This window comes from Natator depressus, chromosome 24 (genome assembly GCF_965152275.1).
Source record: "Natator depressus isolate rNatDep1 chromosome 24, rNatDep2.hap1, whole genome shotgun sequence".
NCBI lineage: Eukaryota > Metazoa > Chordata > Testudines > Cheloniidae > Natator > Natator depressus.
In genome coordinates this window covers 7160999-7188826 of record NC_134257.1, presented here as the reverse complement: position 1 = coordinate 7188826, position 27828 = coordinate 7160999, and the positions used below count along the sequence as shown (strand labels likewise).

Genomic DNA, 27828 nt, shown 5'->3' with positions numbered 1-27828 from the left:
CCAGTCTGCTGACCAACAGGGGGCAGTACAACCCAATTTAAATCAAATTGCGGCTGTGGCAATCAACATGGGATTAGGAAAGTTCCTTCCCGAAGACACAGTTGTGAGGAGAGCCGGGGTAACTAATTGGCTATTTTACATATCATTTAAAAATGGCTCCCCGTGATTTCGTAGCCATCGTGCCGATTATCCACCACGGCTACCCACGTGTTCTTTTCTACTCTATTATTTTTATTTTATAAAACCCTGAAGGGCAGCTGCTCCTTAGCACTGATTGAAACGTCTGATCTTCTTTTCTAGATGGAGAGCGTCTCCTATGTGTTGGAATGAAACTTGCGGAGGTGGGTCCATGTAGAGGTGAATGGAAGAGGAGACAGGTTCCTGGAAAGGAAGCATGGTCCAGTGGTTAGAGCACTAGGCTTGGCTGTGGGAGTTGGAGATGGACCTTGGGCAAGTCTCTGAAGGTCCGTCTACACAGCAATTGGGCGGTGTCATTCCCAGCTTGGGTAGACGGATGTGCGTCTGCTCTGCTGGACCTAGCAAGACAGCAGTGTGGCTCGGGCAGCTGCTTGGGCTAGCTGCCGGAATACATCCCCAGGGGGCTGGCCAGGGTTGTACGTGGCCCATGCTGCCGTGGCAACCCTGCTATTTTTAGGCACGTATCCATCTACCCGTGCTGGGAATTACACCTCCCATGCAGGGTCTCTCTGGGGCTTTGTTGCCCGTCTGTACACTGGGGATAACAGTCCTGCCCTGCCTCCCAGAGGGGTTGTGAGGATAAATGCATTATGAGGGGCTCAGTTGGGGCCCAAATAAGTGTCTAAAAAAAGACCAATGGGGCGGGAAGTGGAGTCATGTGATGGCCAGTGGGCGGGGAAGTGGGGGTCCTGTGATGGCCAATGGGAAGGCTCACCCCATCAGGGTGCCTTCCTGCGACTGATCACAGCAGTCCATTCAAGTTATGCCTCAGTTTCCCCTACATCCCCTCTAGGCCGAGTTGCCCACCTTCTCCACCACGGATCAGACCAACGGTCATCCCCATCCCTGGCCCTCGCAGAGTCTAATTCAAGCCCTTCAGGCATAATTACTGCAGTTTCGACCTTCAGGAAGCCAATTCTCCAACCCTGCAGGAATAAGGCAGGTTAGGATGGAGCAGTCCTTCAGGGCTCATCTCCAGGCTTCCTGACCCGAGAGTCCATAATCCCTCTTCTCCCGCTCCGGTGCCCCTATTCCAAGGTCTCCATGCCTCTGGCAATTCTCCAGGATTCTTGCTGCTCTTCTCCTGCCGTTTGCAAATTAATTCTAATTCAGCAGTCTCTCATTGGAGTCTGTTTTTGAAGTTTTTTTGTTGTAATATTGAGACTTTTAGGTCTGTAATCGAGTGACCAGAGAGATTGAAGTGTTTGCCGACTGGTTTTTGAATGTTATAATTCTTGATGTCTGATTTGTGTCCATTTATTCTTTTACGTAGAGACTGTCCAGTTTGACCAATGTACATGGCAGAGGGGCATTGCTGGCACATGATGGCATATATCACATTGGTAGATGTGCAGGTGAACGAGCCTCTGATAGTGTGGCTGATGTGATTAAGCCCTATGATGGTGTCCCCTGAATAGATATGTGGACACATTTGGCAACGGGCTTTGTTGCAAGGATAGGTTCCTGGGTTAGTGGTTCTGTTGTGTGGTGTGTGGTTGCTGGTGAGTATTTGCTTCAGGTTGGGGGGCTGTCTGTAAGCAAGGACTGGCCTGTCTCCCAAGATTTGTGAGAGTGTTGGGTCATCTTTCAGGATAGGTTGTAGATCCTTGATGATGCACTGGAGAGGTTTTAGTTGAGGGCTGAAGGTGATGGCTAGTGGCCTTCCATTATTTTCTTTGTTCGGCCTGTCCTGTAGTAGGTGACTTCTGGGTACTCTTCTGGCTCTGTCAGTCTGTTTCTTCACTTCAGCAGGTGGGTAGTGTAGTTGTAAGAACGCTTGATAGAGATCTTGTAGGTGTTTGTCTCTGTCTGAGGAGTTGGAGCAAATGCAGTTGTATCGTAGAGCTTGGCTGTAGACAATGGATCGTGTGGTGTGGTCTGGATGAAATACGGTCCATGTTATGGAAAGGTCTGAGAGCCCTATGTCTATTGTATCCACCTGTCCACCCTCCTGAGCGCCAGTCACCGTGGCGCTAAGGGGCTGGATTGCTGTGTCCTCACAGTCCAGCGCTAAATCCTTCGGAGGACTGCATGCACCCAGCCCAGTTTTACCTGGTGAACTCTTTACTGGTCTGCTTAGCAAGGCAGCACTCCCCCTGCTGCCCAGCGAGTGTGGCCCCACACAGGACATCTTAAACCAAATTGGCACTGTGCTCCAAGAGCAATGTGCTCCAATGCGCCAGCATTACGCAGGAGCATGACGCCCTCGCTTCTGTCCTCTTGAAACAGCCCGAGAAAATATCAGCTACCCCGCTGATTCTGCAGGCTGGAGTTTCTGTGAGCTGCAGCCATGCCGAGAGCTCAGGAGGAAGGGAACAGGAGCATAAAGCCTGGCAGTAACACTATCACGAGCTGTGTCCTTTGCTTTGGGTCCAGGGACATCGTCTTGATTCCCTGGAGCGTGGGTTTTAGTTACTAAAATAGCCTCACCTTATCTGGAAGCTACAGTTACCCATTGCTGTAATAGCAATTGGCAAAGGGGAATTCATTGAGACTCCCTGCAGTCCTAGTATTGTGAGTGGACCCATTCAGCAGATTAGTCCACTGAGGCACAAAAAAGTGAAGCTACCATGGGGTTACCCTGGGAAGAGAACCCAGGAGTCCTGGCTCCCAGTTTCCTTCTCTGACCCCTGACAGCAGCTGGTGAGAGGTGGGTCCTGATCCAGCAGGAAACGGGAGTGAGCCCAATAAACCATTGCTGGTGAGCCACGGAATAGACACCAGACAATTTTGACTTTCTGTCACTCACGGGCTGAACTGATTTCAGTGAACAAGCTCCATCTCCCATTCCCAATCCCTCAAGCCAGCCCGCTCCTTCCTTTATCCTGACTTGCAGCGCCCCCTGCTGGTCTGTCTGGGCAGAGGCTGGGGCTAGAACCCACACTTCTGTGTGCGTGCCTTTTATTTTTTTTAGCGTGAATCCATGGGGGGGACCAGAGTCAGAAGTGAAAGGCTGGGCCCCTGCCTTGGCCCCCTGACCTACTGCTCAGTAACAGGCCACGTTCCAGGGCATCGGTGGCTGGGCTCCCTTCTGGTTTCCTCTCCTGTCCCCTCTTCCTCACTGCAGAGCTGAGTGTGGAAGGAGAACTCAAAATTCGCTGCCCAAAGGATTAATTAGTGCAGAGTTAAGGCAGCCCCTTGCTGCACTGCATCCTTCTAGCATGCCGAGTTCACCTATACTCAAACCTCTGAAAACCAAGAAATTCAGAAGTAAGGTTCACCCCACCCCACGCCCTTAACTCTGCCCCTCTTTGAGCAATGTCACAATCCACCGTCCCCCACCGCTATCACAGCACCGTACCCTTCCAGATGATATTGAGCCCCACAGGAGTGTGCAGCTTCCCACACGGACACTCCAATCTGCTCAGGCTGAGCACAGCATCTGAAGTGCCTCGATTAAAACAACCTAGAATTTTGTCCTAGTCTAACTTTGGTCATTCCACCTGCCCACTTGAAACTCCCCTCAGGCAGCTTCTTATAGGTAATCTTGAGCTGTGGCGTCCTGTTGCTGTGTACAGTTAAACTATAACACTCCACCCCAGAGGAGGCTGCATCTCCGTGATGGCTAAACAATCTGTCTGTTTGGTGCTTTATATGGCCGTGCATTGAGTGGACTCACCGCTGGTGTGCCCTCTTGTGGATGGGCATCGCATGGCAGGCTGTCCTCACCTAGCACCCCACCACCACCAGCCAGTCCAGGCCGGTGGTGTTCTGCCTCTTCTTGTGACTCTGCCCTCCAGCCCGGTCTCTCTAAAGTCTCACCCCTTGCAGGGTACAAACAGTGTCCCACACAACTCCAGTTATCAACCCTGCACCTTCTGCCCCGCCCTGGCTCCTCTGAAGTCCCACCCTTCTCTCGGAGCAGTGGGTTCCCCACGTAAAACGCCAAACAAAACAAATCAACCTCCGTCCATCCAGGCTTGAGCACTGGGTCCTGCTGGGTTCTCCCCAGCTCCCTGCCCCAGTTACAGGATAACAGCTCTGGAGCCTGGGCCCTTTCCCAGGGCCTGTCTTCTCTCATCCAGCTACCCTATTGTCCCTTTCCCAGAGTCAGGGAACCCTAATGCTCCCAGAGTCCTGGCTCCTTCCTCTGTAGCTTTCACTCCCTTCCATCCTGAAGAAGGCCCAGCTGCCTGTGATAACAAATCCAGCCTTACCACACACCCTCCCGGGACAGCCAGGTGGGCTAACTGAGCTTGAAGACTCTTGTTAACCCTTTGTTTACATAGGTGGGACTTACGCCCCATCACTGTAAGATCTGAGCACATCACTGTCTTTATAAGGCCATTAGCCACCTGGGAGGCAGGGCAGGGCTGCTATCCCCATTGCACAGATGGGGAAACTGAAGCACAACGCGACTCTGTGACTTGCTCCAGGTCATTCAGGGAGAATGCAGCAGACCAAGGCTTTGGATCTGGGTTTTCCAAGTCCCTAAACTAGCATCCTAGTCACTGCCCTAGCTTTCCTTTCTAGAGAGGAGCACATTTTTGTCTCTATGTGACCACTGACACTAGTACATTGGGTGCTGTAGAATGGACAACTGGGCCTGTTGGCTGTGTTGGCTGCAGGATGCCCTGTAAAGATCCTTGCTATCTGGGATCTTTTACACGGGAGCCACGTGTATCCCAACCCTGCCTGTGCCCTTCCTGCCTTGATAAATCTGCTGCTGAATTCTTGGGGTGGGTTGTTTAGTTTTGTTTTTAATCCAGCTGAAAGAAAATGAATTTGCAAAGTGATTTGGCTGGCCTGGGCTCTGAGCCTGGCCAGATTCCTCGTGTGAAGTCCCACAACACAAACATTGTTGGGACAAAGTATTTAAGGAGCTAAGAACATCATCCAGGGCTGGACTGGAGCTGCCTCCGGGAGCCACCTTAAAAACTGCTCGCCCCTGTCGCACTGCCTGAATGGCAATCGTGAGTGGCATGAGGTCTGTGTTCTGAAGTCAAGTGGAAAGTGGAGAATATCCCGTTGGTCAGGGCAGCAGTCTGTGCCTTTCCCCTCCAGCTGAGGAACAGGAGGGTGGGATTCTCTCTGGGGCATATTTATCCCCCCCAAAATCAACTTTTTTTCTTCCCCGCCAAATCACCTGCCACAACTCTGTGCTTTAGAAGATGCTTCTCACTTTAATCCTCCTGCAAGGTTTTTCCCACGCCCTGGCTGCAAATCATGGTAAGTTTCATTGCTTATAAAGACATGGATGTCGGGCTCAACTCAGCCTTCCCACAGTTCTGGGTGCTACTGGCTGGCTCTGGGTGCTACTGCGGACGGTGTGTGTGTCGGGGGGGGGGTTGGCTGGATTTTTGTTTGGAACCCCCAAAGAGTGCAGCACTCTGTTCCTTTCTTGTGTCCACAATGGAGCTACTGTTCCAACTCCCATGGGCCACTCAGCCGTTTCTTTTGTCTGCTTTAGAAACCAATTCCCTACACAAATGGCACACCAAATGCTTTGTGATGCTTTCCAGCTGGTCGCAGCCTTGAGCAAACTCCGCTTACGAGTACCCCGCAGAATTTCTGCACAGAGCCTGGATTACTAGTTATTCCCTCCAGGCCTGATCCTGCATCGTCAACATCAGTGGGTGGCAAGATCGAGCCCTCAGGTGCCTGCTCCAAAGACATTACACTGGGATCAGGGGTGCTGGAGCAATTTTTATAGTGGGGGTTCTGAGAGCCATTGAACCCAACTGTAAACTCTGGATATAATGGAAACCCCTGCAAGCCAGGGGGTGCGACAACACCCCTAGTTCCAGCACCTATGCTGGGATCCGACTGAGTTGCGTGCTAAATTGAAGTGAGTATACTTCAGAGCAGAGGTTAAAGCCTAGAAGGTGTTGAGAGAAAGTGTTCAACGAGCAGGCTAATCGTTGGCATGCCAAAGCTCTCTTTAAAGGCAGAGTGTGAGGCCTCCCCTTAGTCCTAATGCATTTCACAGGGGCATTTCTTCCGAGGTTATTTATTGTGGATTTCTTCGCTTACTGTCGACCGCTCTGAATCTCCTTCAATATTTGTGCCTGACTCCCATTGATTTACATCAATCTCCACTGATTGTGCTTTAAAAATATAATCCAGACTCGGTGAGCTGTAAAATGCCACCAAAAATGTAAATATCGGCAACGTGTTTATATATACACCCCAGGGCCTTTTAGGGAATCGCAGTCCCTTATTCCAGAAGACATAACCCCATCACAATAAGAGCTGAGCATCCTGGACTCAGCACTTTCCATGATTGGGGCCGGTGGTCGATACCAGGTCCTAAATGTCATGGGGGATGCTGCGTGGGCTTGGGTGACTGAAGTTCTGCATGATCAATAGGATATTCACTGTAATTAACATGCATCCAAGGCTGTGACCCTTTTTGGTATCAGTGAGATTGAGTGTGTACTGTATGTGTAATTCACCTGGATTTATGGGCTTTTGGGGGCTGCTCTTTGATGCTTGAAATGGTGGAGTTGTGTGAATCCAAAATCGCTGTGATATGGTCATTTCCTGGGCTCCGCAATTCACCTTTCAATCTGCAATGTGGATTATTCATTTATTTAGCAAAGCGGGACGTAAAGAACAGTAACATCGGACACTGTGCAGCTGTCCTGACTCAGAGAACGCTCAGTGGGCTGCGTAAAGATTTTAAGATATTATTTTAAAAAATAAGGCCGTTGGGGGTATCAATGCTGAAATCTCTTTGTATCTCAATGGATTTGGATCCTGAGGATTTTTCGCTGCTGGGTGGAGCTAACCCTGTGGTTATATCATGGAGAGTAGACGTGATATGTCGGGTAGATGAATTCTATTCTTTGATTAACAGTGATCAGTAGCTAAAACGGTGCCAGGACAGATGCAGCAAGTGGGCAGAATAGTAGACTTTATGAAAACAGGTAATAAGGACAGCTGGACAGAAAATGTTTGGGATTTTGCTGTGGAAAATTTTGACTTCTCGTTGAAAAATTTCACCTGAAAATTGGCCCAAAAGGGGAGGGGGGTGGGGAGAAAAAAACCCCAGTGGGTTTTGGCCAAATATTTTCAGTTTTACAAAGAAAAATAAAATAATGTCAAGGGAAAGCAGACACAATCTGCAATCATTTTCATTTTCTCAAACTCCAATTTTCAGCCAGACCTTTAAATAAACCTGATTTTAGCATGAAAAGTAACTCGCCAAGTCCCAGAGGATGGGACTGTTCCCAGAGACTGTGTCCTGTGACTCTCTGTTTTTCATTTGCACAGTTCCCACTGGAATCTTTTCATCAAGAGCTTGATCCAAAACTTGTGGCAAGCCAATGGAAAGATTTCCATTGATTTCCATGGGCTTTGGATCAGGCCCCAAATCAGTCTCGTTAGCCCAAGCCTGGGAGCAGACTGGGAATCCCTTTCCCTCATGGCCTGAATTTTCAGTCTCAAACATGTGTTGGGAGCGTTGGGTTTGTGCAATGAAATGCTCCTGAGAGGTCTGTAGCAAAACAGTAATAAGGCAAATAAATGTCACATATCCAGCCACATAGGGCCCAATCCTGCTCTCACTAACATTACAGGCAAAACCCCTAACAGAGCAGAGATTTATCATTTGTTTCATTTGACTGCTTTAAAACTTAGACCAGATTCTGCTCTAAATTACCCCCATTTAAATCTGGAGTTGCTCCACCATCTTCAATAGCATTACTCTGGATTTACACCCATGTAAACAGGAGCAGAATTTAACCCATCATGAACAAAAGGAGACGCAACAAGCAAAAGTAATAGCCTTGCGAAGCATTCCCACCTCTAGTCCCAGAGCCAGGCTCTGCAAACAAGCTGTTCTAATATCTGAGCACTTCTTGAGACACACATGAACGTCAACACTGTACCGTCACGTCTGGACCTGAACGGGCTGCAACACGCTAAGTTCTGCAAACAAATGTCATCTCATCAGCTCACATGCTAGTACCAGGCCAGCCGGCGGCCCTCTTATTTGAACCAAATGCTCCCTTACCCCTCAAGCGAGCCCACTGAAATCAGCCAGGCTGCTTGGGGAGTAAGGCAGTAGGCAACGTTTGTCAAGGTGGGAGAAGGAGAGGTGATTGTACCGCTTTATGCCGCATTGGTGTGACCGATGCTGGAACGCTACGTCCAGTTCTGGGGACCGCATTTTAGAAAGGATGTTGAGACACTGGAGCAGGGGCAGAGAAGAGCCAAACAAACAAAAATTCGAGGGCTGGAAAGAAATGTCTGACAGCGAGAGACTTCAGCAGCTCAATCTGTTGATTGTATCAGAAAGAAAGCAAGAGGTGACTTGATTATGGTGTATAAGTACTTTCACGGGGAGAAAACACTGGATACCCTTAATGTAGCAGAGAAACGCAGCCCAAGAACCTATGGCTGGAAGCTGAAGTCAGACCAATTCCAATTCAAAGCTGGGAAGGCTTATTTTTTACCAGAGAGGGGGATTAACCAGTAGGACAAACCGCCCGGGGAATGGATTCTCCAGGTCTTGAGGTATTCATAGCACAACTGGATGCCTCTGTGAAAGATGCTTGAGTCAAACACAAGCTATTGGGCTCAATACAGGGGAACTGGGAGGAGTTCTCGGGCCTGGCTCACACAGGAGGTCAGCCCAGGTGATCTAACGTGCCCTTCTGCCTTCACAGTCTCTGACTCTGATCCTTATAATTTACGTGGGTACTGCTGGGTGAGGCCTCTGTCTGGGAGGTGAAGATTCACCCCAATGAGAAGACACGCGTGTGGTTTGACTGGGCAGCAAAGGGGCCCAGCCATCCCTAGTTAGCATTAAGAGAGGATTAGGAATTGTATCGGCCCCATAAAGTCCACTCTTCTGTTTCCAACAGCGGCCAGTACAAGCAGCTTCCTGGAAAGGTACAGAGCCCCCAAAGGGGTCAGTTACGCACTACCAGGCACTGGGGGAAGTTTCTTCCGAGTCCTGGGCAGAGAGCGTAGGCTACAGATGCTGAGCCTGGTTCTCCACTGCCCTGCCCCTCGTGCTGGCCTTTGCACCAGTGCAAAGTGCTCCTGAATTAGAATTAGCAGCTGGGTGCTGCTGGCACAGACAGCCCCAAGGTGCAGGGCCGCAGAGAATGGGTCCCTTTGAATCTTTGGCCCTGGGACGGAAAAGCACAAAGAAGCCCATGGTTCTCTCTGTTCCCAAATGTCTCTTTAAAATGTGTTTGCCAAGCTGGGGGGTTAATTTTAGCTCGGGTCAGGGAGGCCTCGGTGGAGCTCAAGTCTCTGCCACGGGGACCAGCTGCCCTTTTAACAGAGAGCCACTAATCTCGCCCAGCCCCTGGCTCAGCCTCGGCTTCAGTTTCTCCTTTTCTGCCCATGTCCTTTTCATTTGGGCGCAAGAGCTTTAGGGGTAGTGGGAGAAAGCAGCTCAGAGATAGGACTGAAGGCAAGTGCAAGCCCCAGGTGGGTGCATCTTACAAGAGCCCGCTTCTGTGACCACACCCCAGAGGACAGGACTCAATTATAGCCCTGGCTAGGAAAGGTTGGGGTTTTTTGCTCATGCTTTTAGCTCCAGAGGTGCCCCGTTCAATCCCCAGCGCGTTGGCCAAAAAGAGCAGCCGTCACAGCAGCAGGGCTGAACATGCTAGCCAGGATTTGACTGTTTGCTCCTCCTGCAGCGGGAGCAGGGTGACCTCTTCCCCGCCTGCTGTTAGAGGAGCAGTTAAGCAAGGCTGGGAACTTCAAAGAGAAAAGGAGAACAAAACCTGGGCAACAATAGGGTCTGGTCCATCGCCCCATTGAAAGCCACTCTCTTTTGACTTCAGTGGACGTTGGTGTAACACGTTTGCTCCCAAAGCTCTTTCGGGGAATCATTTCCCCACACGGAAAGACAGCCATTTCTGGGGTGGAACTTGGCAGCTCTTTAACAGCCGCATGAAATCTCTTTCAGAAGAGGGAGTGAAGGAGGATACCGCCTCTGACTGAGACTGCAAGGGTGGCAGGATGTAAGGGCAAGGGGTTGGATTTGTCCTGGACCCTGGGGGAAATACTCGGAGGTCTTTAAGGCTTACAGGTGGGAGGGGATATTGAGGCAAACTAAGTGTTAGTTATGCTGACTAAGTGCTTTTGTTTGCTTGCTTTGCAGGTTCCCACTGGACATATAAAGGTAAGGTTGGAAGAAGATTTTATTCTGGGCTTTCTCCCATTCAGTTCCTCCTCTCCCAGGTCCCGGTTCCCTTCTGCTAGGTCAGCGGGGCAGGATGCAATGCCTTCCTGCCAACACCGTGCCCACGCTGGCTAGCAGGTGGCAATGGACAGTGATCGAAGTTGCCCCTCCTCCTATTGGGGGTTGAGTGCACTATTTGTTCAGCAGCTGGCACAGAGCTGTGGGTCTCCCCACAGACGCTGCCTGCTCATGAGATGCCCAGACCAAGGAGGCATGGCCATTTAGAGGGCGCTGCAGAGCGGCTCTTGGCCTGTCCCTGGTCCTTTCCAGCCAAGGAGCTTTGAGTGCTTTGCAAAGCCTCAGTGATTAAACCCAGCACCCCATGCAGGGGGGACACATTACTCCCCTTTACACAGGGGGAAAGGGAATGACTTTGTGGTAGACCCAGGAATAGAACCCAGAGCTCCCTGCTCCCAGCCGCCTCCTCTAACCACTATACACCACTCTCTTCCAGAGCTCAGACTAGAACTCAGGAGTCCTGGCTCACTGTCTTGTGCTCTAACCAATAGACCCCACTCCCCTTCCACAGCTGAGAAAAGAACTCAGGAGTCCTGGCTCCTAGACTGTGCTCTAAAAAACAGGCCTCATCATTTCCCAGACCCAGGAACAGAACTCAGCAGACTGATTCCTACTGGCCTCCATGGGTGTTACTCGTGTCCTGCGGAGGGAGAACTGACCTCCTGGGTTCTGTGCCCAGTTCTGAGAGGACAATGTAGTCTAGCGGTTAGAGCAGGTGGCTGGGAGTTAGGATTCCTTGGTTTTCTTCTCACCTATGGGCAGGAGAGGGTTGGGGCAGGGAGGCCTGGGGCTTCAGGACGCCGGGGTTCTGTTCCCAGCTCTGGGAGGACAATGTTGTCTAGTGGTTAGAGATGGTGCACAGTGACTCAGAACTCCTGGGCTCTATCCCAGGCTTTAGAAGGGCGCATGGCCTGGTAGTTACAGCAGGGGAGTGATTCATTTCTTCCACAGCAGAGCAGGTCTCCAGGCGGCCTGACTGCCAGTCCCCTGCTCTAACCACTAGACCACATTGTCCAAACCCCAGTCCTTATCCAGTGCTTTAGCCCTTGCCCCCTGGCTTTGCGGGAGTGTTGGGCCTCCTGGATTCTCCCCCAGCTAGTTCCCATGCCAGAATGGCCCCATTGTGTTCCCGGGGCCCTTATGTAACAATGCTAGATCCACCATCCAGATTGCCAGCTAACCGCCTGCAAGCCTAGCAAATCCAATTAGCACAGAGCCAGCACCAACTAAAAGTGCAGCCCAGCGCCAGCCAAGCATGGCTGATCCCATTGCACAGGGTCAGACGTAATCCTCACCTAAGCTCGGCCCCTGAAAGCACAGCATTGTGCCGGGACCTGGAAAGGGCAGCAGCAGGAACTCATTTGAACCCGCGCTCGGGGGCCTGCCTGTTACCGGGGGGGCGGGCGGGCAGGGAATGGACTTCGGCTGAGCAGGCAAGCCCATTTGCCCCAGCAGACCCAAGCCACGTATGAGACGCCTGTGTGTTTTTTACGTGGCAGGCATGGATGTCGGGCGCCCTAGGCCCAGAGACTTCTGGGAGCAACTAGCAGCAGCCAGACAGGGCACCAGGAAGGCCTGTATTTTGTGGGTATATCTGATTTGGAGGTTCTTTGTTTTCTGGGTAACTTCAGGTCCAGGGTCAGTGGAAGAACAATTGCGCAGTGGCAGGAAAAGCAAACAGCTTTATCTGTGCTTCCCCGGTTGGAAAATGTTTCCAGCAAACCAATTACCATAGCATAGATTGCATTCAGATGCAAATAACTGCGGGGCTCTGGCCTCCCTTCCCAAGCTGGGTCCCTCATACAAAAGCCTCCTCATTCGGACAGCGCTGGAGAAAACCCGATTTGCCTTGTAGTGGCCTTGGCGAGGCAGAGTCGCCTTTAAAAGCGGCATAATTAGGCTGGTTCCAGTCCTGCCAGATAGGGACACTCACAGGAAAAGTGAAACAGGCAGAGCCTAGAAAGTGACGTGCGTTATTATAACCACCTATTCACAGTTATTTTGATTTTCGGCATTTTCCTGAACAGAAAGAGAACCTCTAACCAGGGCTCTCGCGTCCAGCTCCTCAAAGGTCTTTAGGCACCTAATTCCCCTTGTAGATAGCTGAGTCCAGGTGACTTTGCCACACAGACCAGAATTTGTAAGTGCTCAGCACCCGTAAGGAGCCCAGATTTTCCTAAGCCACCAGGGTGCTTATCAGCTGTTGAGGTCTTTGAAAACCCAGCTGTGCATGTCACGGGGGAAGCTGAAAGCTCCTGGAGATCCGTCTCCAATGGAGGGTGGTGAGCGGTTCTGAAATTCTGATCCTGAGCTCCTAGGAAAATCTGGCCCATCCGGAAAAATGCAGCCATACACAGCAGATTATTGTGACTGATGCAGCCACTAGAAATGGTCTTGGTGCCAAAGCAAAGAGCTTCACGTCTAAATCCAAACTGCCTATAGAAACCCTGGCTAGAGCTTTTCTCCACTGAGGGTTTTATCTGTCTCCTCTCTGAGTGCCTGCCAAGCATTTATAGATTGCCCCCCCCCATTGCCCCCCCCAACCTCGGAAAGCATCATTCTCCCCAGTTTATGCTCTGTGGCAGCCAGGACTGAATCCACGTTGCCTGCATCCCAGCATCTAGCCGCAAGGCCAGCCTCTCTCCTGACTTAGGAATGGTCCTTGCACGAGCGAAGTGAGGCATAGCTGTAAAAAGCTTGGCGCTACGCAGGGGAGACTGCGCGATCCAGTGTTTACGGCAGGAAAATGGGAGCCAGGACTCTTGGCTTCAATTCCCAGCTTGGGGGTGGGGGCGGAAGGATCTGGTGATTAGAGTAGGGGACTGGGAGTCAGGACTGCAGGGGTGTACAACTTACTGCTGCTGCGTGACCCAAGGGGCAAGTCACGTCCCCTCGTTCTTCCCCCAGGGAACAGGGATTGTCCCTTCCAGCTGCAGCTCCTGGAGGGCTTTGAGATCCCCAGCAGGGAAGTGCTGCTGAAACGCTGAGTGTTGTCACGGCCACAGCTGTGTATGGCACGTCGTACCGAGGGTGGGGGCGTGAAATTGCTCTGCCGGGGCCAGAACTGGCCCACGAACAAATCCAGCTGGTAGAGACACCTGCCCGCCCCCTCCCCAAGGGGCTTGACCCCCCTGCACTCTCTGTTTTCAGGCCCCCATGGCCAGGTGCACTGGTCAGATGACCACCTGGACTGCGGGGGGCAGGCGCAGTCCCCCATTGATATCCAGACCAAGTCCGTGAGGCACAACCCGGCCCTGCCGCCTATTGAGCCCCAGGGATACCGGAGCCCTGGGGACGGGGCCTTCACCCTCCTCAACAACGGGCACACAGGTGAGGCCGCAGTCGGGGTGGGGCGGGCGTTACCCCAGGAACGGAGGGGCATCCCCAGGTGGGCTGGGACCCTCCTGTTTCTCCCGAGGAGCCTCGAGAGCACTGTCCGTGCCTTCTCTGTGCCCTTCCGCACAATCTCACCACTCAGAGCAACAGTCTCCTCCTCTGCACCCCCAGGCCTGCCCCGCACCCTCCCCTTGCCAGCCTTTTCCACCCCCCTCCCCACTGCTGGCACAAGAGCCCCCTCCTCTGCCGCTCCCCTGCTGCAGGAGCCTCTCCGTATCCCCCTCTCGGCAGCTACTCATCCAGTTAAACCTCACTAGGAAATGCAGGCAACACCCCACTGCTGACTCTGGCCCCCCAGCTTCCTGCATTGCACTGGGGAGCTGCCCCGTTGCTATGGCACCCGGAGAGCTGTCAGCCATTGCCCCCTTGCTATGGCACTGCAGACTGGTCAGCCATTGCCCCCTTGCTCTGGCACCGGGGAGCTGTCAGCCATTCCCCCATTGCTATGGCACCGCAGACTGGCCAGCCATTGCCCCGTTGCTGACCCCTGGTGCTCAGCCTTCTTGGGGTCCCAGGGACAACGCCATGTGGGGAGAAGTCATGGATAGCTTCTGCCCCAGGAGTTTCCCTTGGGAATTATAATCAGATCCAGCTGGTCCCACCCCCTGGGAGGGTCTCTCACTGTGGACCCCTAGGAAGGGCAGGAGGGGCTGAGGGCTGGAAGTGCCGGGTGAGGGTCATGCACTGCACACCAGCCAGCCCCAGTGCCAAAGTGGGGCAAACTCGCCCGCCAGGCACTAGACTTCATAGAGCCCAGTGCAGTGAGGCCCCTTGGCAGAGCTTCCCCTGCCGCTCCAGGGTGGGCAGTGGGGAGAGATGCAGCCCTCTGCAGAAAGAGGAACCCAAATCAGGGCACATGGGGCATGGCAGGGTCTCCCAGACCCACTGCTCAGCCCCTCCCAGCTCAGTGCATCACCCCCAGCCTGGAGCAGGGGCGAGTGAGAGAGGCGGTGTGTTGGAGGGGGGCGTTTGCATGCAGTTACGACTGGTGGATGTATGTGGAAAGGGGAGCGTGTGTAGGTGTGTGTGCGTGTGGGGGGGTATGACAGGATGTTTGTGTGATGTGCGTGTAGGGACGGGAGTGTGTATGACAGAGTGTGTGCACAGAGAGGGGTGTGTGTGTGTGTGTGTAGGGTGTGTGTTTGTGTGGAGTGGGCCCATGGGAGGGGGTGTGCTTATGTGACAGGGCGTTTGTGTGGAGAGGGGTGTGTTTGTGGCAGGGTGGTGTGCGGGGGGCGTGCGAGTGTGGGGATGTGCAGGTGTTTGTGTGGAGTGTTGGGGAAAGTGGAGTGTGTTTGTGTGTGCACAGGGAGGTGTACGTGTGTGTGTATCTCTGGGGCGCAGGGGGTCAGGGAGGGTGGAAGGGGCATCACAGCGTTGCCAGCACTTGTACCTGTCTGGCAAGTATTGGGATATTTAGCGCTGGAGGCAGGGCGAGATGCGAGACTCTCAGCTTTGGCGAATAGTTTCTAGCCCACCTGGTTCTGGAGAACAGCTTGAAAACCTGACCCGAGTGCTCCCAGGGACCAGAAGGCAGGAAAAGACCCTGCCCCTGATTCTTCGGGTCACATCCCCTGCTGTTGTGGGGCCGGCTTCAGGATTCTGAGGCAAGGACTCGCCCTGTTTGAACGCTGGGGGTTGGCGAGGCGGGATACGGGAGGCTTCTCCTGCGCCTTCTGGCTCCTTGCCCAAATCCCAAAGGTCTGCACCGGTGATAGGGACGCCTTTCCCTGCACCACACCCTCTAGCGTTCCCAGTGGGAGGGAGACGGCCCAACATGGCCTCCTCTCTGCTCCCCACCCGGCTGGAGCCTCCCCGTGGACATAGGCAGCAAGGCCCCTACGATGCACGGGGGTTGGGAGACTCCGTGCCGTGCACTAACAGCCCCTCGGCGTCTGTCCCCGCAGTGGAGATGTCCCTGCCCCCGTCCATGTTCCTCCGGGGGCTTCCGCAGACCTATGTGGCCGTCCAGCTGCACTTCCACTGGGGCAGCCGGGGGCAGGCCAGCGGGTCGGAGCATCAGGTGAACGGGGAGACTTTCCCTGCCGAGGTGAGTGTGCTCCTGCCCCAGGGTTGGGGGGCAGAGGGCAGTTATCTCATTGCCCTGGGAACCGCCAGCACCTTATCCTCTCCCTTCTTAGCCAGACCAGCCGGGCAATTGGGGCCACAGCTACCCTGGGTGCAGCTCCATTGAAATCTATGGGGTTTCCAGGGCCCATCCTCCCCCCTCTCCCCAGGCCACGAGACCTCCCCTAAAGCCAAAGGGTTTTAATTGGGGAGGGAGGAGGAACCAGTTACTCCCTCCATGCTGGCACCATCTGGTGGATAATCCCCGCCCCACCGGGCCTCCAGCTGGAGCTGCAGCATGTGAGACCATACTTGGAAATGCCGCACTGGGGCTGGGGGATTAGAGGGGCCGGTAGGGGTGGGGGGATTAGGAGGAGAAGAAAGGTCCTGTTCTGCCCCCTGGGAGCCACCAGCGCTCAGCACTAAACTGCGTAACGCTTGTGGGAGAGAGTCTGACGCAACATGAGTCTGAACCCAGCCTCCAGCCTCCGATAGGATCAGCCCTGGTGGGGCTGGCACAGTGCATTTGCCCCCTTTCCCCCTACGCTCCTCTCCCTGGGAGGGTTTGCATCTCAGGTGCAGTCCACGCTTGTGTGGGGACCAGGCCAGCAGGAGTCTTAGCAATCAATGTAGCCGCCCGGGGGGGTCAGTCCTGGGCTGGGGCCCCAAGGTCACCGATTCAGATCCAGCCCCATCACCGAGAACAGTGCTGCTAGGGCCCCAATCCTGCAGCTGATCCTCACCTGAATGGGTTCTGAGTCCCAGGAAGAGAAAGGGTGAGCAAGGCCTTTCGGGCTCAGGGGCTGGTTGATCGATGATGGATCCTGCTGCGGAAGGTGTGGATGCTTGGCCCCTCTCGGGATCAGGCCCGTTGGGGCTGGCAGGTTTGCAGAGAGCTGTGTGGGCCGGAGAGAAGTGTGATTGGGAGTGAAAGGGCGGCTGTGGGAAAAGGGAAGGGGGAGGCTGCCCAGCAGGCTAGGCCTGAAAAGGTGGGTTGTGAAACCCAGTAGCTATTCCCTGCTGGCCCTGACTTGCCAAAGGGCAGCCTTCCCGTGGGCAGAACATTGAGGAGCCCTGGGTTGTATTCTCAGATCTGCCACTGACACGCCCCCCGCCCCGTCCCCCAGGACGACCTTAGGCAAGTCACTTCCCTTCCCTGCGCCTCTGTCCCCCGCCCTCCCCACATGAGCGGATGGTGTGTGGGTACATTCACTAATGGCTGCGAGAGGGAAGGGGGGTCCAGAGAGACTGCGCCTTTAAGAGATTGCCCGCGCTCTCCCCGCAGCTACACATTGTGCATTACAACTCGGAGAGCTACGCCAACGTCAGCGAGGCCAAGCAGCGGGTGGATGGCCTGGCCGTGCTGGGCATCCTCATCGAGGTGAGCTCCCTGCCGCTGGGGTTAACCCAGGCTCCCTGCCCTTGACCCGCCGAGGTGGGGCAGCCCTGATGAATCCTACAATGCAGCCAGCCTTGGGGGCGGGGGAGCCTCTGAGCAGACCCCTCTGCTTGCCAGGGGTTGCAGTTCCCTGCTGGGTCAAGAGAAGGTGCTAAGTGGAACAAAGGAATCACCAGGTTGATTCAGACCCAAGGTCCAGCTAGCCCAGTATCCTGGCTCCCACGGCGGCCAGCACCTGCTGCTTCAGAGGAAGGTGCAAGAAATCCCCTAGTGGCCACTTATGGGATAACCCACCCCCATAAAGGTCTCATCCTCTCTCTAATCGTTAGCCACTGGCTCAAGCCCTGAAGCCTGAGGTTCTCTCTCCCTTCTGAACTTGCATTAGGTATTCTAACTCTGGGTATTCTTGTTCTCCAGATAAACGTCCAATTCCTTTCTGAATCCTGCCCTCAATGCCTTCATGTGGCAGTGAGTTCCACAGGCTAATCGCCTGTTGTGTGAGAGTATTTCATTGGCTCAGTTTTGGGACTGATGGTGATACCTGACAAAGGTTCAGCCTAGGCCTCATGCTGGCTCTCTGCATGTGGGTGAATTTCACCCCAGGAGAAAGCCCAGCTACCCACTTCCCAGCACGCCCCAAGGAAGCGCAGGGACTGGGAGCTCAGATATCATCAAGAGGGCCGTAGAAGTACCTGGATGGATGGCCAGACAGCTAGGAGATGAGCTGATCCCCCCTACGGCATCCATAAGTCTATTGGAACCCCAGGATTTCCAAGGCCAAAGCCCCCTGATTCAGGAGGAAAGACCTTACCTTGAGAACTGCCAGCCCATCCCTAGCATATCCTTGGTCCATGTCTTCTCATAGACTCATAGACTTTAAGGTCAGAAGGGACCATTATGATCTTCTAGTCTGACCTCCTGCACAACGCAGGCCACAGAATCTCACCCACCCACTCCTGTAACAAACCCCTGACCTATGTCTGAGCTATTGAGTCCTCAAATCATGGTTTAAAGACTTCAAGGTGCAGAGAATCCTCCAGCAAGTGACCCCTGCCCCACGCTGCAGAGGAAGGCGAAAAACCCCCAGGGCCTCTGCCAATCTGCCCTGGAAGAAAATTCCTTCCCGACCCCAAATATGATGATCAGCTAAACCCTGTGCATGTAGGCAAGACTCAGCAGCCAGACACCCGGGAAAGAATTCTCTGTAGTAACTCAGATCCCACCCCATCTAACATCCCATCACAGGCCACTGGGCCTATTTACCATGAATAGTTAAAGATCAATTAATTGCCAAAATCATGTTATCCCATCATACCATCTCCTCCATAAACTTATCGAGTTTAATCTTTAAGCCAGATAGGTCTTTTGCCCCCACTGCTTCCCTTGGAAGGCTATCCCAGGACTTCACTCCTCTGATGGTTAGAAACCTTTGTCTAATTTCAAGTCTAAACTTCCCGATGGCCAGTTTATATCCATTTGTTCTTGTGTCCACATTGGTACTGAGCTTAAATAATTCCTCTCCCTCTCCGGTATTTATCCCTCTGATATATTTATAGAGAGCAATCACATCTCCCCTCAGCCTTCTTTTGGTTAGGCTAAACAAGCCAAGCTCTTTGAGTCTCCTTTCATAAGGCAGGTTTTCCATTCCTTGGATCATCCTAGTAGCCCTTCTCTGTACCTGTTCCAGTTTGAATTCATCCTTCTTAAACATGGGAGACCAGAACTGCACACAGTATTCCAGATGAGGTCTCACCAGTGCCTTGTATAACGGTACTAACACCTCCTTATCGCTACTGGAAATACCTCTCCTGATGCATCCCAAGACCGCATGAGCTTTTTTCACAGCCTGCTGCTTCCTTTCTCACTTTATCCCTACATGTTCTGACCTCAATAAGGTAGCTTTCCTTGCTGATCCCTCTCATCTTTCACTCCTTATAGGCTTTCTGCTTTTTCTTAATCACCTCTCTGAGATGCTTGCTCATCCAGCTTGGTCTACAACTCCTGCCTATGAGTCTTCCCCCCTTTCTTGGGATGCAGGCTTCTGATAGTTTCTGCAACCTTGACTTGAAGTAATTCCAGGCCTCCTCCACCATTAGATCCACAAGTTCTTCAGTCCAATCCACTTCCCTAACTAATTTCCTTAATTTTTTAAAGTTAGCCCTTTTGAAATCAAAAACCCTAGTCACAGATCTATTTTTGTTTATCCTTCCATTTAGTTTGAACTGAATTAGCTCATGATTGCTCGAACCAAGGTTGTCCCCTTCAACCATTTCTTCTATGAGGTCCTCACTACTCACCAAAACCAAATCTAAAATGGCATCCCCTCTTGTCGGTTCAGCAACTCGTTGGTGAAGGAATCCATCAGCTATCGCATCCAGGAAAATCTGAGCCCTATTATTATTATTGTTGTCCAGCGAAGGGCAACAAAAATGATTAGGGGTCTGGAACACATGACTTATGAGGAGAGGCTGAGGGAACTGGGATTGTTTAGTCTGCAGAAGAGAAGAATGAGGGGGGATTTGATAGCTGCTTTCAACTACCTGAGAGGTGGTTCCAAAAAGGATGGTTCTAAACTATTCTCAGTGGTAGAAGATGACAGGACAAGGAGTAATGGTCTCAAGTTGCAGTGGGGGAGGTTTAGGTTGGATATTAGGAAAAACTTTTTCACTAGGAGGGTGGTGAAACACTGGAATGCGTTACCTAGGGAGGTGGTAGAATCTCCTTCCTTAGAAGTTTTTAAGGTCAGGCTTGAGAAAGCCCTGATTGGGATGATTTAATTGGGGACTGGTCCTGCTTTGAGCAGGGGGTTGGACTAGATGACCTCCTGAGGTCCCTTCCAACCCTGATATTCTATGACTCTATGATTCTACTAGCACATGTCCTCCAGTCTATATCTCGGAAGTTAAAGTCTCCGATGATCACACACTTCCCATTAGTATTTACTTCATTAAAAACATTGAAGAGGTCTCTATCCATACCCACATCGGATCCCGGCGGTCTATAGCACACCCCACGCACTATCCCAGGGGAGGCTCTAGTAGCTTTCTTCCCCAATATGATTTTTGCCCAAACAGACTCTGTCTTATCCATCCCATCGCTTCTTATTTCTTTACTGTCTACCTCACCATTGATAGACAGTGCTACTCCACCACCTTTGCCTTTATTTCTGTCTTTCCAAAACAGCACATACGCTTCAATACCTGTACTCCAGTCACGACTACTATTCCACCATGTTTCTGTTATCCCAGCCAGGGACCCTTCCTGCTCCATCTCTGACGGGCCAGCTGTTGCCTGAATGAGGGTAAGGCTTGGGCAGGGGACAGCTGAGCTTTCTCAGGGGCCGGTCCCCTGGAGACTATGGACCATCACCAACTTCCCCAGCCCCTGCTTCAAGTGCAAGGTGCGCTCCTCCAACTTGACGTAATGTAGGCACCCAGCAGCCAGCATTGGTCATTTAAAAAAGCAGCCTTACCAAAACAAACCATTCCACCGCACATACACTTCTTCCCCTGGACAGAGCGCGCGAGAGAAAGAACCCCATGGGACAGATGTGAGTCTTGCAGCTCAGTGCAGGACTGGAAGGTGCTCGGTGACTGCCGTGACGAGGGGGTTCCAAGACCCCAAATAGAACAGAACGGGGCAGGCCCTCACTCAACCAGCCATATAACTGGGCCATCCAGCCTTGGCGTCTAGTGTGAGCTTCCCTCCAAGGGCTCAGCGTTAACCTGAAGCCTCTTGTTCTCCATATTCTCCTTCAGGTCGGCAACGTGGCCAACCCTGCCTATGACAACATCCTCGATCGGCTGAAGAACATCCAGTATGCAGGTGAGGCCATCTGTTCCCATGCGGGGTGTGGGGCCTGGCTGTGGTACATGGAGAGGAATTGTTTGGAGCAGGGGGGTGATGTCAGGGTAGATGTCAGGACACATTTCCTAGCAGTGAGAGTCATTAGATCCTGGCACAGACTCCTAGATTTTATGACCAGAAGAGCCCATTAGGCAATCCAGGCTGAGTTCCTGTATCACACAGGCCAGAGAATCTCCTCCGTTATCCCTGATCCTGGGCTAAACACACTTCTGGTCTGCTCCAAAGGGGCATTTAGGCTTGAGCTGCAGACATCAAGAGATGGAGAATTCCCGCTTCCCTGGGCAATTTGTTCCAACAGTTAACCACCTGCACTAATAAAGACTTGTGCCTTATTTCGGCTTTGAATTTGTCCGGTGTCAGTTTCCAGCCAAGGAAGCCTTTTTCTGCTAGATTAAAGAGACCTCTGGTGCCCGGTATTTTCTCCCCACGACGATACCTGTAAGTCATAATAATTCACCTCTCCAGCTTGTTTTTGACAAGTGGATAGCCTCCCCTGGGACAGGGCATGAGATCCGTGGCTAGGTTCAGATGAGAGCTGGGTGCCCAACTCCTCTAGGTGCCTTTGATAACGCCAGCCCAAGTCTTTCGGCTAGACCGGACAGAGCCCCAGAGCCTAGACTGTGTCGAAGGGTAACTAACTGCCAGCATGCCCCCTCACAGGTGGGCAGGGCATAGCAGAGTCGTTTCCTCTGGTGTCCCCGGCTGACAGCACCCCAGCCCTGCAGTGGCCACCATCTCCTGACTCGGCCCTCTGGCCAGGTCATACATGGTCCCAGCCTTTCCAGGGTGAACTGAGTCCCATACAGATAGTCCAGCTGCTGTGTGCTGGGTCTTCAGACTTAACAGTCCTTTGCACCACTTCCTGCCAGGGCCTCCATGCCTCCTCCCTTGGAAACCCACGCCCTCCCTCTCCACCCAGTTCCAGCCCAGGGACCCTGTAATAAACAGCTATGGTGCGCCTGCTCAGACTCTTGGCTTCTTCCCTGGCCTACATCCTAGCCCAGCCTGCCTCTCGGCCTTTCCGCCAGCCCCTCTCTGGGCACGCCCCTCCGCAGACCCCAAAAGGAAAATGCAGCAGTCATGGGAAACAAAGCGCACTGGCAGTCCCATGCCAGGCCTACTTGCCCAAGGGAGACTCTGCTGGTGCAAGTAGCTCCAGGTCTTCTTTCAAGGGGCTAGCGCAAGAGACGCTGCTCCAGTCCGCCATTCCTGGGCTGGGCTTTTCCTCTTCCACCCCCTCCCTCCAGGCTTGACACCTCGCCCAGGTGTAACAGGTGAGGCTGACTGAGCTCACAGCCACTCATTAACGCTTTCCCAGCCAGCATGGAGGTCTGTATATCCCCGTCGCCATCAGGAACAATCCAGCAAGCCTACGCAGAATGTTCTCCGCACTGAAACGTGGCTGCTGCTTTAACCAGCTGCCCGGCTCTAAGGGAATACCCTGAGCCTAGGAGTGGGTCCAGACCCAGCACTGGGCTACTGCTGCCGAGAAGGAGCTGCGGCTGAAAGCAGCACCTGCAATTGGGTGGGATTTAACGCCCCTCCTTATTTGCTGTTCACACTGCGTGGGGTTCTGATCACGGGAGGCAGGGTGAGCAGCGGGATCAGCGTCAAAAACCACACGATGTTCTAGGCACCCACTCAGGCAGCAGACCTACCCCCTTGGGACGTCGGTGTCCAGGAGAAGAGACACAACCCTCCCTGTGCCTCGTGTGGCCGTTGGCACCTGTGCCAAGTGCAGGCAGGGGGTGGGAAGGGCAGAGAACGAAACTTCAAATTTTGGCCTTCCCCAACCGGCTGAAACGTGCGTGAGAGCAACTGCAAACAGCAGCCAATCACCCAGGGCCCATTTGTGTCCAGACCCAAGGGGCTCCCTGCCTCACCTTGGCTCCTCTGCAAAAGGTCGGACTGGCTTGGCGGAAGCAAATTTGTGTCCCTAACACTGTCCCCTCCGGCCCCCCTGCAGGGCAGAAAATCTCCATCCCGCCCTTCGACGTTCATGAGCTGCTTCCCGGGCAGCTGGGCCACTATTTCCGCTATAACGGCTCCCTGACCACGCCGCCCTGTTCCCAGAATGTGCTCTGGACCGTCTTTCGCCAGCGGGTGCGGATTTCTGCCTCCCAGGTACTCGCTGTTGTTTGCGCAGGATGCCCAGGGGGCTAAGCATTCAGATTGCCCCAGTACCATGAGTCACATACAACTGGGGGGGTGGTGGCGGGGGGCAGGAGGGACACCCCAGGGTCTAGGGCTAAAGGGGTTGGGATTGTCTCTTCATTGAGCTGTGGAGAGTGTGAAAGGTGGTCCCAGGGCTCTTCGTCTCCTCACCATGCTGTGTGTAGGGGGCAATCCAGGACTTGGGGGGACATCTCACCATGCTATGTGGGGGAATACCCCAGGACTTGGGGTCATCTCCTCCCCATGCTGCGTGTGGGGAGCCAACCCAGGACTTGGGGGTCTCTTCCTCATGCTGTGCATGTGTGGGGGCATCCCAGGACTTGGGGGGGGCATCTCCTCACAGCTCCATTCTCTTCCAGCTGGAGAGGCTGCAGGGGGGGCTGTACTCCACCAAAGTTGCAAACTCCTTGCCTGTGCCTTTGGTGGACAATTACCGAGCCCCTCAGCTGCTGAACCAGAGGGTGGTGTTCTCCTCCTTCCCCGTGGGTGAGTGCATCGGGCCCAGACTGCACGGGTGGGGTGGCTGCAGGGGCTGGTGAGGGGGGAACGGGCCCCCCCTTAGATTCCAGCTGGTCTGGGGGGATCTGACTCCTGTTTCTCTCCACAGGATGTCACCCTCTCATTAACGCTTCGGCTGCCACCCACCCCCACAGACCCCAGCCCAATTGCAGCAATCAGTTTATGGAGCGATGCCCCAAGCTATATCCAGGTAGAATCCAGCCCCAAACAGCCGGGGCTCTAACCCCACAACCCAATAGCTGGTGGTAGCATCAGGGCTTCTATCTTCCTGGCTGGAGTCGTTCAACTAGACGATGCCACACTGGAGAACATGCTAATGAACTGGCTGTGTGGCACTGCTGCCCTCTGCTGGAGGGAATTAGAACTGCTCACCTGTGTGTCATGAGCCCTGTACTGCACAGTGAATGGGGACTCTCCCATAGAGATAGTGGGGCTAGGCTTTTGGATCATGAGGGTCTGAGTTCTAGCCCCATTGTCACCATGCTCCAGCAGCAAAACAACAACTGGGAGGTGCCAGGAGGCCACCTGTTTGGCACAATCTATCACAGGGCCTGACCCTGGCCTAGGCCCACATGGGGCGTTAGAGATTGTCAACATCTGCCTGTCTCTTCTCTTGCAGGTCCCTCAGCCTACTCGGCAGGTATGGCCCTCTCTGTTATGCCTAGTGGGGCTGGGAGGGGCCCATGATGTCATGTTCATGGCAGACGCACAGAGACTTTGAATAACATGCAAGAACCCCAAAACAGAGAGAGAGAAAACAGGCGGCTCCTTAGGCACGATGCCCGCCCCGCCCCACCCACAGTTTAAGCTTGCTCTGTCCAGACTGACTCTGATTGCTACTGCCAGCAGGAGCAGGAATGCCCCCCCCTCCATACACACCCCCACGCTCCTCTTTCTTAAAGGGATAGCATGCAATTCCAACACAGTCCTCAGCAGAGCACATCTGGCACTCATCTGCAACAGGGAACAGTGACTCTCACGTTGGCAAAAGCCTGGGGACCTAGGAAAGAGCAGCTAGGAGCCACTGGAGTATGCTGTCACCAGGAATGACTGGGACCACCCTCCCGGGTCACCCCATCCCACGATCTCACTCTCATCTTAGAGCTCCCCCTCCTTGAGCTCAGCCCTTACCCTCCATTTTCCTTCCTTGGGCAGGTGAAATTGTTGCCATCGTTTTTGGGACCCTCTTCGGCTGCCTCAGCATCTTTCTCACCGTCCACTTTGTGGTGAAGAGAATACGGTGAGTGGAGGGGGATGGACGCCAGGGGCCTGAGCCCAGTTATAGCCCTGTCCCCGACTGTGCTGTCTCAGCCCCCCTGCCCCACGTGGTGGGGTGGGGGTCAGGCTGTGGGGAGAGGAGGGGGCTGGAGCTGCCAAAGGGCAGAGACCCTTAAACACCTGTAGCTTCCAGATCCCAGCCAGGCTCCAGCAGCCTCTGTCAGCAGAGCAGGGCAGTGCCGGGCAAAGACCCCAGGCCAGAGCCCCAGCTGGTGTAAATGGGTGTCACTCCATCGGAGCCAACAGGGACAGATCCCCAGCTGGTGCAAATCAGCTGTAGCTCCCCTGGAGCCAATGAAATGATGCTGATTTACACCAGCGGGATGTATGGCACCCCATGTTCCCAGGCTGTGCAGACATCCCACAACTCAGATCCCCTGAATTGGGGTCGTTCCCCCAGCCCAGCTCCCCAGTTATTAACCAGAGCTGATCGCAGCGAGGGCGTGGCCTAGGTGACCAGCTGCAAGAACAGGGTAGCTGCAGGAGGAGCAGGCACACAGTCCCTGGGAAATTGGGGTCACTATGGGGGGAGTAGGTGCACAGCCCCTGTAAGATTTGGGGTTGCTATAGGGGTAGAACGGGCACACAGCCCCTGTAGGATTTGGGGGTTACCTTACCATTTCTGCTGGTCTCTTCTTCCTGAGCCAGAATGAAGAGGATCCGGGAGCAAAAGGACGTCGTGTTCAAATCCTCTTCCAGACGTGCAGTGTCAGGCAACAGCCACCGCCCCTGAATCCCGTGCCTTGCCCCATCTCCCCTGCCTCAGCCCCCGTGGGGCAGTGACATGGACACCTCAGGGGCCGGCAAGCCTGGAGACGTGCCAGGCAGTCTAGCTGTAGGAGTAACGCCCATGCAGCCCCAGTAGGTTCCCCTTAGGGGGTTACCTCCCCCCAGCCTGGGGAGGGCACACAGAGCCACCTCCCCCCAGGCCAATCCCGCCTGAGTCTGGGAGTGACTCACAGCTGTTCCCATCGGCTAGCTGCTGGGTGGCGTCTGTGAGACAAGTCAGTGGGTCTCAGCCCAGTCCCCAGTCGAACACATGCCCCCGTCACACAAACCCACCAGCAGGGCGGGTACTAACCGGACCCCTTGCCAGCAGCCCAGGGGTCTTGCATACTAACCCTCCCCCAGTGTACCTCTGCGTCAAGGCCAAGGCCCATGAGCAGGGCAGTGGGGGCCAGGGGAGGGGAAGTTTGCTGTGCTGCTTACCTGGGCTGTTCCTGCTCTGTGGTTAAATTGGGTGTCAACTGTACACCTCTTGCCTGCAGTGAAACCCCCAGCGTAGTTTGGCAAATGAGCAGAAGAGTGTGAGGACATGGTGCATGACGCACTGCCACTCTCCCTGAGGCTGCCGTGTTGCCATGCAGAGCGGGGGTGGTGCATGGCACAAGGACACTGTCTTCCCTGACACTGCAGCTCACGGATCTAAGCTCCCCAGGCCGAGGGGACCCTCCCCTCCGGTCACTGTCTTCCACGAAGGCCTGGTTGCCTTTCAGCAGCGTTGAGGCAGGCTAGACAGCTCCACGCTGCAAGAGCGAATCCAGCAGCCCTGGCCCTGTGCCACTCCCATCCACGTCCCTGCCTTCGGGCTGTCAATGCACAGGGGAGAGGTAGCATCTCTGGGGCTTTGCAGGCTGCTAGGGAACGCAGCAGTTCGGGGAAGGCAGGGTTGTTCTCCAGAGGCTGGTCTGGACACAATGGTTCTAACTGGAAATAAAATGCCTTCTCAGGCCTACCACTGAAGAGCCCCAATTCGCTTTGCTCTGCTGGGATTCAGGGCCAGCTCCTCAGCGAGACGAGCGTAGTCCGCTGCGCCCAGTTCTCCACCGCTGCACACCGCACTGTGAACTCAGGCCCCAATCCTCAAATTGAGGGTCCTAAATTCTACTGATTTCAAAGGCCGCTGGGAGCCTAACTCCCTTTAAGGACCTACGCCAGGAAAACAAGGTCACACAGGGCCAGCGGGAGAACCAGGAATTAAACCCAGGTCTCCTAGGCTATCTCCCTAACCACTGGACCATCCTTCCTGGAGGCAGCTGTCCCTAAACAGCCATTTGGAAGGTGCCCGCGTTCCCAGGAATGGGATGCAAGCATCTCTGAGCATCAGGGCTTGTCTACACACGAAAGTTAATCTGGAACAAGGGCGGGTGTGAATTGAAAGCAGATTAACTATTCCCGGGTTAACTCCGTGTGGGGATGCCCTTAAACCAGAATAAGAGTGCCGTATTCTGAATTGGCTTAATCCAAAATGGATTCTGTTCTGGAATTACTCCCCCCATAGACAAGCCCTGGCAGAGACCTGATTTGGAATATTTTGCCAGATTTTATTTTATCCTTTTACAAAGAAATTTGGCAGCAATGTTTGCAGCCCCTGTTGTTCTTCACACAGGCCCAGAATTAACATGTTTCCCCTCTGGCAGGGAAGAGACTCATCAAAAGCAAATGGATCCTGAACAAAATGCTCCGGTATGAAAACCCTTGTTAAAAAATAAAAGCAAGTGACCGTGTTCCTTGAAATTCCAGCACTATCTTCTCCGAGAAAAGGATCTGGAACAGTGTGCGCAGTTCTGGTCTCCCACGTTTAAGAAAGATGAATTCAGACTGGAATGGGTGCTGAGAAAGGCGAATAGGATGATCCGAGGAATGGAAAACCTACCTTAGGAGAGGAGTAGCTGAAACTGGTTAGAACAGAATTCAGGGAAATAGAGCCAGGACTCCTGGGTTCTATTCATGGCTCCTCCATGGTCTTGCTTTGTGAACC

General features: G+C 53.7%; 1 protein-coding gene across 2 annotated transcripts; it reads left to right on the top strand.

Annotated features, from left to right (window-relative positions):
• The first annotated feature begins 5126 nt into the window (after positions 1-5126).
• On the top strand, positions 5127-27828 carry CA14 (carbonic anhydrase 14). 2 transcript variants are annotated; one of them, XM_074938446.1, is made up of 12 exons: positions 5127-5367; positions 10268-10288; positions 13517-13696; positions 15670-15812; positions 17115-17210; positions 20987-21053; positions 23062-23219; positions 23630-23756; positions 23878-23979; positions 24409-24429; positions 24945-25029; positions 25716-27828. In XM_074938446.1, exons 1-12 carry the CDS (start codon positions 5310-5312, stop codon positions 25798-25800), a joined length of 1143 nt encoding a protein of 380 aa, XP_074794547.1. In that variant the 5' UTR covers positions 5127-5309; the 3' UTR covers positions 25801-27828. The 2 variants fall into 2 exon arrangements, with proteins under 2 accessions (XP_074794547.1, XP_074794548.1); XM_074938447.1 differs by lacking the exon at positions 23878-23979.

Coding starts and splice junctions, on each gene's coding strand:
- CA14 (XM_074938446.1), top strand. CDS start 5,310: ATGCTTCTCACTTTAATCCTCCTGCAAGGTTTTTCCCACGCCCTGGCT. Junction 10,289..13,516: donor TTCCCACTGGACATATAAAG/GTAAGGTTGGAA, acceptor CTCTGTTTTCAG/GCCCCCATGGCCAGGTGCAC. Junction 23,757..23,877: donor GTTCTCCTCCTTCCCCGTGG/GTGAGTGCATCG, acceptor TTCTCTCCACAG/GATGTCACCCTCTCATTAAC.